The 12,440-nt window shown below is 36.2% G+C and overlaps 1 protein-coding gene across 1 annotated transcript in view; it reads left to right on the top strand.

The window, feature by feature from the left end:
• Nucleotides 1-11,819, top strand: part of LOC120890492 (adhesion G-protein coupled receptor V1) — a 101,893-nt gene extending 90,074 nt beyond the window's left edge. Inside the window, 2 exon segments of the mRNA XM_078036538.1 lie at nt 4,825-5,009; nt 10,914-11,819. Coding sequence (XP_077892664.1) covers nt 4,825-5,009; nt 10,914-11,091 — 363 coding nt within the window. The 3' untranslated portion in view covers nt 11,092-11,819.
• The last annotated feature ends 621 nt before the right edge of the window (nt 11,820-12,440 follow it).

Raw genomic sequence — 12,440 nt, 5'->3', positions numbered from 1 at the left:
GAAACAGGAACAATTATCCACTGCTTGTTCTCTGTTCCTCTTGGGCACTGGAAACTTTCCCAGAAAAGGAAAAGCTATGGATTGGCCAGATAACTTTAGGCATTCAATTTGGCCTGGAGTGGACCAACTAGGTTTTGTTTTAAACCCATTTATTTATTTACACTTCTGCAAATGATGGAGTTAAATGGAGATATGAGCCCAAGGACATACATGCAAATAGATAAATGAAAAGAGTTAGTATTAGAGGAAAACATGAGAATGTGTGTGTGGGATTCTTACCAAGATATTTTATAGTAACACATTTACATATAAGTATAAAAAGTTTTGATCACATATGTATGAATTTATTAATACTATATTTCTAACATAGTGACCTTTAAATATTTAAAATGTTTACAGCAGGGACTTAGAATATCATGTCTATTCTATTTCCCATGATATTTCTTAAAATATAAAGCTCAAAGTATAAAAAAGAAAATTGTTATGTATACAGGTAAGAAGAAGAGGCCATGCCAAGTGGCTTGTAAAGCAGAGAAGTGGTTGTTATTTCACATAGAGAACATTCTAGAAAATAGTGATCTCACTCCAGAAAATAATGTTACTTAAATTTTTTAAAATATTGTTTTTAGTTATACATGGACACAATATCTTTATTTTGTTTTATTTATTATTTTTATGTGGTGCTGAGGATTGAATCCAGTGCCTCACATGTGTGAGGCATGTGCTCTGCCACTGAGCCATGACCCCCGTCCATGTTACTTAAATTTTCTAATGATGAAATGGCATGGGACATCAGCAAGTTGATTTTGGCCAAGACAAGGGAAAGCATATATGAGAACAATGTAGGGTAGAGCAGAGAACTTCAGATCAAATGTTTTGCAGAAGATATAAGAAAATTCTGCTGCCCCTTTTCCTCAGTAAGTTATATAAGATGGTTATATACCATTGGTCAAGACTCAACACTGAGGGTTGGGATGTGGCTCAGAGGTAGAGCACTTGCCCAGCATGCATGAAGCACTAGGTTTGATATCAGCACCACATAAAATGAAATGAAATAAAATAAAGAGATTGTGTTCACCTATAATTAAAAAATAAATATTTTTTAAAAAAGAATCAACACTGATTTAAGTGGTTATTAAATAATATATCTTGATTGTTTTGTTATGATTATTTGTGTGCTTTACCAAAAGGAACTTTATATTTCCTTTTAATATGGGAAAAATTTGGGTACCTCTGAAATTCTTGGGTTATAACTTTTAAAGCTTGTTCTAGATGAATACCTAATAGGTGTTGTGTTCAAACAGAACAAATGGGTTTGGGAACATTTGTTCAAATACCATGTATGGCAGCAATGCTTATTTTAGCATTACTTACGGTAATAACAAAAATTGAAACAAAAAATTGCTATCGAGGGGGGCCTAGTTCAATAAATTCTGGTGTATTGATGAAATACAGCCATGAATGAACCACACAAAAACATTTTAGTCAATAATGGACCACATTATGGTGTTCCCATAAGATTATAAATTCCTATTAGTATTTTTACTGTAGCTTTTCTGTGTTTACATTTGCAAATACTACCATGTGTCACCTATAGTATTAAGTACAGTAATATGCTGTACAGATTTGTAGCCTGGGAGCAGTAGGCTAAACCATGTATCCTGCATGTAGGTACTTACCAGGTAGTAAGTACTCTGTGATATTCACAAGGACAGAACTATCCATTTCCCAGAACATATCTCCCTTGTTAAGTTATGCATGACTGTATGCCACAAAATAAATATTTCATTTTTTAGAAATAGTTATATAATTAGACTACAAGAATAATAAAACAAAGCACTGAAGATATAGATAATCACATATGGATAAGGTTATAAAACTTAACCAATAAAATTAAAGGATGCCCAGTTAAGTTTGAAATTCAGATAAAGAACAACTAAATTTTAAGCATATATACATCATAAAATACTTAACTTGCCATACTTATTTAGCAACCAGTTATTATGTGCTCATCTGAAATTTAAGGAATCCTATACTTCATCTAGTAAACTTTCATATATATCATGTTAAACTAACACTTCAACCTCAGCTTCAGAAGTTACAGCCTAAATCTGCCAGGGCTGAATAGAACTTGGTTACATAAAATCTTGTATTGCAGGTAAAACTGTTTCTAAGTTCTAAGTTTCCAAGTTCTTTGAAACAGAACCCGCCCTACATAATATTTGTTTTATTTTCCATAATGTTTTTTTTACTAAAATCTCAATATCTTAGATAAGATCACACACTCTAGAAGTGTTATTTATTCATGTTTGCATGATACAAATATTGTCCTAAAAAAAGCAATAGCTTTAAATGATTCATATGAAGACTTCTAGATAAAATCCAACAGTGGGGTTGGGCATATTTTTGCAATAACATGATATTCTGGCCTCTGATTTTCCCACGCATGGTACAGTAAAAATAATTTTAAAAGCTGTCATTTGCCTTAATAACACTATCAGTCTTTTAAAACCCTGCTGGATTTGATATTACAATTTTAATTTTACCAGATTTAGATTTCCTGGCAATTGGAGGTTAATAAAACATGAGTCAGGAGGTCTAATTTTGTGTTCTGGAAAACTTGAAAGAGCATATGAATAATTTGTTTTGTGCAAGTTTGGTAGACCATCTCCCATTTCCAATGGTTGCTTCTTTTATTTTTAACCCTGACAGGTTTTTAATTTTTTTCCCATGGTTGCTTTAAGTCTTCTGCTTGTTTTTAAGTCAATTTCTATAATTTGGGTGTTTCTTTTGTATCTGTTTATGTAAAATGTCCTTAAAAAGCCAGACTATTTATTTTTTATCACACACACTTTTAATATTATGCATTTGATGCCAAGATTATCTTGTACCTATAATTTATAATAGTACTAATTGGCTTAGATTTCAATCTGAATTTTACTGACTGATTTTGTATTTTATAATTGCAATAATTTTAACTAAGTTGTCTGTGACCTGAGTCAATCTGTGTTGTTTTTTGACAAGCCTGTGGAGGATTTGGGCAGTCAGTGCAGGTATCTGTCAGGAACACCTCCTGGGTTTGGCCAGTCACCAACCCTGTGTTCTGGCTGACTTAAGTTATTTTCTTTCTGAATCAGTTTTTTTCCCTGGAAATGAAACAAAGGTCATACTAGGACTTTCCTCAGAGGATTCTTGTGAAGATTAAAGAAGTTAACATAAAGTTGTAAGAACTCTGAAATGCCCACAATAACCAAGCGTTATATAAATGCCCTTTTTGTTTTATTTTGTGCACTCTACTAAAAGGAATTATTTTCCTTGAACATAGATAACAGTTTGAAAAACTCTAGAAATTTTGGATCATAACTTTTAGTTCTTAAAATTATGTACCTGTGTCTCTGTTGGCTTCTGGCATTTCATTTTCAGAAATGCCTCATGTCAGATTGAATTTTTGTTTCTCTGTTATTATGTTTTATTTTTCTGATTTCTAGTATGACTTTTTTAATATTTTAAAAAAATCACTCAGATATTATATGTCTGGTGTTTTTTGTTTTCTTAATTTCCTCTGATTGAAAGTAATCTCTGAACTTTTAGACAGGAGTGTCTCTTTAGCTTATTAAAGAACTGTGGTATTTTTTTTCTTGTATCTGTTCTTTCGTATGCTTGTGTCTGAGAGATTTGTCCTACTTGTCTGTTACGTTTTCTTTGAGTTCTAGGAGAGTTTCTTGAGCTTATTTTCCATTTGTTATGACCAGTTTGCTTGTTTCAGTGTCCAATCAGCTGTTCTTTCATCTTCCTTTGTAATTTCCTCATTGTTAAATTGTTATTCTGTTCCTTTCGTTGTATTTCCCCTGTGGATCATTCTGCATTCTCCCTTTCTATCTTTGAGGTGGCTACTATAAATTCAGATCTTGAGTTCTTCTTTGAGTTTGGAATGTTACTAAGTCATACACACACAAAAATATGGAGAACTCCCCCATGAGCTCCTTTAGCAGGAGAAACTGGTTAGTCATTTTAAGGCTAATATAAGTTTATGTGCAAGTTGATAATGTATGTTGGCAGGAAGAGCATAATGTAGAATATAGAGAAAGTGATGACTTGGAGTTTAAAAAATTAACAGGAACTTATTAGATATATTAAAATGGAACAAAATAAGTCAGTGGCTTCATACCATTGCTTAGGTATTAGTTGAGATGTGGGCTTCTTCATTCTTGCAAGGGAAAACCATGAAGGTGATTTTCCCCCCTATTTTTCTAATTCCTCCAATAATGAATAATGTAGTCTTCCAAAGTAGGAAGGGTCATACTTTCTGAAAAAGACAAGGATGCCAGGTGGTTTTGAGTACTATTGGTTGAAAATAATTTCTTGATTTGATTATTAGAATTTAATGACATATGGTAGCTTCTGTTCATTGAAAAACAGACAAAAATAATCCTACTACCATTATAAAAAAATATTCTCTAGGCATTTATTTCTTTATATGCTAGTCAAAAGAATGTATGTTCTTGGGGGTGGTGTAAAAATGGGACTTGTTTTAATTCATCAGGCTAACTATTGTAGTTAAGTGATCCAGGTGACCATTTGGCTATTAAAGATTAAATAGAAAATATTTTGGCTATTGTGTCTTTTTTAAAATTAAATGTTTATTTTTGCATTTTAAAGCGCAAATGTATGTATTTGAAATACCAGTTTCTCTTAAATGCTTCATAGGTTCATGTTTGTAAACATTAACAACTGTTAATAAAGATTTTATGTAGTATGTAGATGACATGTAATTTAAGAAGTTTATTTTTAAAGTATATATTTTTATACTTGAATTTTTTCTAGATAACTGTTGAAGGAAAAAATCAAGTTTTCAGTACCAAAAGCAGAACTCTTTTCTATGAGATTCTTTGTGCTCTTGTTAATCCAAAGCTCAAGGATACAAGAGGATTCAGCCACTTAACAGAAGTGACTGAAGATTTTGCCTTTTCTCCGCTGACTGATGTTACCTGTGGCTCTCCTAGTGAAAAGTAAGTATCTTCTAATACATCAATAGTATCTTACATGCATTTCTTCACTGTTTACCAAGCAGCATGTGATGCAAATTGACATTGACATGATATAACTCAGAATTATTTGGCCAAAGCATTGTACCTGTTTGGCAAATTAAGCGAATTGTTTGAAAAAAGCCTAACAGTTCCATGAAGAAAAATGAATGAGTACTGTTAGCAATATATTCTTATTATTTCAAAGTGTGTTTTAAAAGTTGTAAACAGCCATGTCTCCAACTTTTATGTATTCAATGAATAGAAGATACACTCCGAATAGGACCAAAAAAAGGGGAGCTGATTCTGAACTTTAGGGGTCTTTTTTATTAATATCTTTATGAATTTTATTTTCGTGTGGTACTAAGGATTGAACCCAGTGCCTCACACATGAGAAGTGAGTGCTCTACCATTGAACTCTATAGCCCCAGCCCTAGGAGTGTTTTGATATGCTACTACTTGTGCTTCCAAAGACAGCTCTCATACTCTGTTGAACTTTGGGCTGGAGTGTCATGGCAAGAAGCTAGCCAGAGGAGAAGAAAAAAATAAAATACAGTGCATTTAGAGACCTAAAAAAATGTTTTATTTTGTTTGACAACATAAAAGTGGCTGATAATATAACATGCCTGGAAATTGAAATTCAACTTGATTTTCACAGAGGAAATAGGATCTAGAATTATATTTCAGAAGGATAGTAACAAAACCAGCATGGCATTGGCACCAAAATAGGCAGGAAGACATGGAATAGAGTAGAAGACATAGAGACAAATCAATGTAAATACAGTTTTCTGATAGTAAGATAAAGGTGCCAAAATATATGTTGGAAAAAAGATAGCCCTTTTAACAAACAGTGATGGGCAAACTGGAAGTCCATATGTAGAAGAATGAAACTAGACTCTTACCTCTCACCCTGCACAGAAATTAACTCAAAGTATAACAAAGAACGAGGAATTAGACCAGAAACCCTGCGCCTGCTAGAAGAAAATGACTTCCTTAACAAGACTCCTAAAGTGCAAGAAATAAACTAAAAATATCAATAAATGGGACGGTATCAAATTAAAAGGTTTCTGCTTCAAAGGGAAACAAGAGCATGAAGAGGGAGCTTACAGAATGGAGAAAGATTTTTCCTACCTGCTCCTCAGGGTGTTAATATCCAGAATATGCGAAGAACTCAAAACACTTAACACCAAAAATCCAAATAACCCAATTAATAAATGGGAAAAAGAATTAAACAGATACTTTTCAAAAGAAGAAATACAAATGGTCAACAAATAAATGAAAAAAATGTTCAACATCTCTAGCAATTAAGGAAATGCAATCAAAACTACATTGAGATTTCATCTAATTCCAGTCAGAATGGCAATTATCCAGAATAAATTATAAGTGTTGGTGAGGATGTGGGGGAAAAGGTACATTCATACATTGCTGGTGGGACTGCAAATTGGTGCAACCTCTTCGGAAAACAGTGTGGCAATTCCTTGAACAACTAAGAATAGAACCACCATATGACCCAGCTTTCCTACCCATCAGTATATGTCCAAAATATTTTAAATCAGCATACTATAGTAATGCAACATATTAATGTTTATAGGAGCACAATTCATAGTAGTCAAACTAAGGAGCCAACTTAGATGACTCTCAATAGATGCACGAATAAAGAAAAGGTGGTATATGTACACAATTGAGTGGTATATATATATATATATATATATATATATATATATATATATATATATAACACAATTGTGTACAGATACACAATACTCAGCCATAAAAATGAATGACATTATGGTGTTTGCCTATAAATGGATGGAACTGCAGTAAGACAGACTCAGAAAGTAAAGAGTTGAATGTTTTCTCTGATAGGTGGAAGCTAATAGAAAATAAGGGATGAGGGATTTAAAAAAGGAGAAAGAGAAAGGGGAAAAAGTAAGATGAATTTCATCAAAATATAGGAGACATCAGTAGAGTTGAGATTGAGAAGAGGATTTAAAAGGAGAAAGAGATGGGAAAAGGGAAGAACAGTGGAATGAGTATGACTGAGGTTTCTTATGAGCATGCATGGATGTGGCATGGTGGTTCCTGGCACTGGGTGTATTCACAGGATGCTAATTTAAAAAAAAGTAAACTCTAAATGGATTGAAAAAGAATAGGTGGAGTAGAGGGAGCAGAGGTGGGGAGTGCTGGGGACTGAATTGGAGCAGGTTCTGTTCCATGCTTTTGTGATTATGTCAGGGTGTATCCTGGTGTTGTATGTGACTGAAAAGAATAAAACAACAATAACCATTATTTAATGAGTGCCATCTGCTTAAGACTAAGTTTATGTAAATCTTTTAACAATTTTATTATTTATTCTCAATGAATGCTGTCATCAGTGTTTATTACATTGAAATTTACAGATACTCTGAAGACTACATTTAAAAACTCATATAATAATTTAAATCATCTCTTTATTTATAGATCCCTTTATGAACTCTGGCAGGTTAACTAAAATACCAGTTGAATACCTAAAACTTTTAATGTTAGTTTTTAAGTCCCAGGACATGCAAAGTTAAAAGAGATGGTTAATACAGACATAAAAAGGTTTGTGGTAGCCTTTTTATCAGAGAGAGCAAGATATAAATAATAACATAAGTGATCTTAACTGTACACCTCTGCTCTAGTCTTGACATAGTTTTGCATTGAAGAATATGAGTGAATTATAATATTGAACATTATAACATTATAATATTGAAATTTATATAACGTTCAACTTAATCCTCACCAAAGGTTATATATATATATATATATATATATATATATATATATATATATATACACACACACACACACACACACACATACACACACACACACAACACACATATATGGAGAGAGAGTTTTATATATAATAGTTACATATATATGTTATAAAGTATAGTGTATATATATACACTATAATATAGTTCTTTTAAATGTTTTTTTAGTTCATTGTAACCCATTACAATCAGTTCGTTTTGACACAGTCATACATGCATGGAATATAATTTGCTCCATTTTAATCCCTAGTATACCTCCCCTCTTCCCTCCTCCAATTTTTCATCCTCTATTGTACTGGCCTCCCTTCTATTTATTTATTTTTTCATTGGTCACCAGATTATGATGAAGTATGGACTCACTTCCAGGGCTACTTGACCCCACAGTCCTGCTTTGTTACAACTCCCTTCCAACCTCATGGATCCTAGGTGTTCAGACTTTCATTCCACATGAGTGCCAGTGGGTGACAAGGTTAAGACAAAGAACCAGCACCCTTTTTCCCTGTACTCTCCCTTTAACCTTGCAGGGTGAGTCCCAGTGTTTGAGGTTTTTATTGAAAAATAAGCAAAGTATCGATAACTTCAGAGGTGCCTCATTTCAGGAGGCTTCTTCTCTTTACCACTGCTCCTAGATGTCTATCTGAGACCAATGATTAGCAGTTCCTTCTTAGTACCTTTGATATATTCTTTAATCCTGTCTTCAGAAATCTCTGACATGGATTGCTTATTTGTTTAAAGTAAGTTCCCACTTAAGCTACAGAATGTTTCTGTGTGTGTGTGTGTGTGTGTGTGTGTGTGTGTGTGTGTGTGTGTGTGAGAGAGAGAGAGAGAGAGAGAGAGAGAGAGAGAGAGAGAGAGAGAGGTGGGTGGAGGAGGAATCAGATTTAGTATTTTAGAAACATCATGTTGAAGAGGTTGTTGAAATTAAAGAAGAGGGAAAGCAAGAAATAGGAAAACTAGGTGGTAATTCCAGAGACTTGTAGGGCTGAGTGAGGAGGATGGTAGGTTCCATTCAAGCCTGGACAACTTCATGAGACCTGTCTTAAAAAATAAAAAAAAAATTAAAAGGAATGAAGATGTAACTCAGTGGTAGAGTGCCCCTGGGTTCAATCTCCAGTAGGAGGAAGGGAAGGATTGAAGCAAGGGGAAGACTACATAGGGGATAACTGTTGAGTGAAAATGAATGTTCAAATTAACAGAACATAAAAAATGAGAGAGATCACTATTATTTTGTTTTGCTTAAATAACTCCAAAGACAAAGATAACCATAATTATGCATATCTATATATTGTCTTAAGCAATATCAAGAGCATCTGGTGAGAATAGAAGATGTGGGAATTGAGCAAGGATAATGTCAAAAATGATGGAATTCAGAACAGTCACCTGAAAACCAAATACAACCAATGTCATGGATTGTTTATTGTTAATTCACTGTGACCACTGAGGTTGGTCACAGTGAATTAGAATAGGGGCCATTCAACATTAACAATTGATCAACATATTAATGTGTCCCCCACACTTAAGTCTAGGTATAAAGTAGCTTCTGGGATTGACCAAGATGAGTGCATTTGAAGGGCATCAATATAAAAGGTTAGGTGCCAAGAAGGGTTGGTTTTTATCGAGGGTGGGGAGAGTCATTGTGATATAATTGTGATATAATGTCGGTTTGCCAAGATAGAAGAATTTATGGTAGTGTTGACTGGTCAGATTCTCAGTAGATTACAGGTCGAGGAGCCTAAAATGGAGCAATGGGGGGTGAACTTCATTGGTCTTAGTTGCTTTGTGGCCTGGTCACGGGTTCTGTAGAGGCAGCTATTAATCAGGGAGTCTCAATGATGATTTAGGAAGCTGAGTGGGGAGACTGTATTGGATTTTTGACAAGTTGTGTGGAGGCATGTGTAACCCATGGAAATTGAAGTGTTTTCATAGAACACTGGGACCTAGAGCTCTGGATAAATGGTGGGTTAGGTATAGATAATTGAAGGTGCAGATTCAATTGTGGTCATTTAAGCTGTGGAAAAGTTTTTTTTTTTTTAGAGAAGGGTATATAGTTTAGAGGAAAAAGTTATCCTTTGCTCTTTCCTTTTGTTTCTCAAATCTTTCATTTAAAATTCTCTTCATTTACTAGCTTAGGGTGTCTTGGCAAGGTATCATTTAGATCAATGGCCTAATTATATATACTCTACATCTGTTGTGGTCCATGTAACTTAAACACTTAATGCATAAATCTTATACTAATGACCTGATGTTCTCTATAATTTTTAAGGCATGTTTCAGATCTAATTTATCTTTGTTTCTCTTCATTGTTTGCAATGATAATGGGTTCACAGGTTGCAACAGATTCTCTGGGTGACTGGTTACAAATCCAGATTCCTATGACTGCCAACCCCCTCTTGTGAGTAAGATTTCTGAGTTAGTAAGTCTGAGTATAAACTAGATAGCTCTATTTTAAGCCAAGTTCCAAGTGATTTCAACACATATTGAGGTTTGAAAGTAATTTCATTGCACACAGGATCTTATCATACCTAGGAGATCTTCAAATCTGAACTATTAAATGAATAAAGCCCACTCTTCAGAGCCATTTTTCTTACCAAATGGCTTACCAAATTAGTTCAAATGCTCTTATGGGTTAGGAAGGCATGAGGTACCCTCTAGGTAAAACATGGCTCTTGATATAGCTAAGGTTTAAGATGTTCTTGAATCAAACAGTGCTTCAGTTTAGTGGGGATACCCTTTTCTTACCCTGTTCCACCAATACTGATGTGATGAACACAGAAAAGTACATTTTACAGCCATAGATTGTATCTTGATATCCATTAACCAGCTTTTTAAAAAAAAACAAAAACAACAACAACAAAAAAACCTTGTTTTAGGTTACAGGGAGGATTAGTCAAGAGGATGTGGAAAGTTTTGTGGAAAAGTTCATAACAGTTAACCATAAAGGAACTGAAAGCAAATTTTACCTAGTGCTCCTGGGCTGGTAATGTCATTGTTATGTATAAAGAGCAGAATCCCAATGTAATACATTTAAGTGGATATATGGTTGTAAATACTTGCCATTTTAGCAGAATCTTTTATTTATTTTTTCTTGCAGAAGCAAAACCATCCTTGACAGTTGCCCATACTTGTCAATACTGGCTCTTCACTGGTATCCTCAGCAAATCAATGCATTGCTCCTGCTGTCCTGCTGCAGTGTCCCCTTGGCAGCCGGTCTCAGGCTGCAGGGAGAAAAGGGCCTGCAGGCGGTGCTTTCACCTGGCCCCTGGGCCTGAAGATCATCCTAGGCCCATCATGGAGAAATGCTAAATGTGCCCTGTCCTCTGCCTGCTGCCCTCAGTTCTGAGGCTTGTGGCATCAACAGCTGCAGCTGGAGCTTGGTGCAAGCCCTGCCTGGTGGCCGGCTGGCTGGACAGGTGCTGGAGCACAGCCCAGGCCTGTGCTGGAAGACATATGGCACAGAGGTGAATCTGAGCTTCTCATGTGGGTCCCAGTGCCACCCTTGAGTCTCCAAAGTAAAACACTTATGCCCCCGATGAGCTGTTGGCAAACCCTTGTGTGGCCACTGATCCCCGTCCTCTGTGGGCCTGGCATGTGGGATGCACTTCACAGCCACAGGACTCCAATTCAGGAACCAAGAGTGGACTCATAGGGGGGCCAAGTCTCCATGTGAAGAGGTCAGTGGTGAAGAGTTGGCCCTGGGGATAGTTGGTGAGAGCCTCAGGCCAAGGTCAACCATCAACCCCAACAACTCTGACCAGAAGAATAAGGAGGCTGTCTTGTCTTTGGTTCAATCCCCTTCCCCTTTGTACCCCCGCTGCTCACCCAGCATCTACAGGTGCCCCATGGACGCTCAGGCCCCTTACAGAATAGTGCACATGGTCACTAATGCTCCTGCAATTGAAGTAATCTCTAGGTTCTGTATAATGCCTAGGGAATGCACATGCTAGTAAATAGTTGTTATTCTGTGTTGTTTAGAGAATAATAAGAAAAACTCTCCCCAGGTTCAGAATGACTCAATGTTTTCACAGAACATTGTCCCTCCATGGTGGGCTGCATCTGTGGATGCAGAACCTGTGGACACCAAGGGCAGAATGGATGATCTTCAGCCCAGCCTCCGGCCTCTGGCCTTGCCCCTCGGGAAACCTGCAGCAGTAACAGCAGCCAGAGCAGCAATAGATGCTCCTGTGCATAACTGCTGCAAAGGAAGAGTTCTGGGTCTGGGAGGCAGGTGCTGGGGAGTGGCTTGCCCTGTCCTTGAACCAGAGTCCTGCTGGCCCAGGGACCATCCTGCCTTTGAACTGGCCTGGGCCTTTTCTCTGACCAGTCTTCCATGGCAAACATCAATTAATGCCTCAGACAAAGCCAAGGGGCCCATTCTCCAGGGGCCCTCCTGCTCTCCCTAGGAGCAGGTGCACTTTTTGGGACCAGGTGCTAGTGTGTGTCCACTAGACTGGGCCTCATCTAAGGGCAGTTAGTTACTGGACCTTGCTGGCTTCCATATCCTGAGCACCAATGCAACTCTGAGCATATCATAGGTGCTCAATAAGTGTTCTGGATGTAAATATACAAAAGAATAGCTGTGGGAAGTTCTTTGCCCTGGCAGCTGACCATGAGTGCTGAA

This window comes from Ictidomys tridecemlineatus, unplaced genomic scaffold (assembly GCF_052094955.1).
Source record: "Ictidomys tridecemlineatus isolate mIctTri1 unplaced genomic scaffold, mIctTri1.hap1 Scaffold_417, whole genome shotgun sequence".
NCBI lineage: Eukaryota > Metazoa > Chordata > Mammalia > Rodentia > Sciuridae > Ictidomys > Ictidomys tridecemlineatus.
This window is presented reverse-complemented; position numbering and strand designations above follow the sequence as displayed.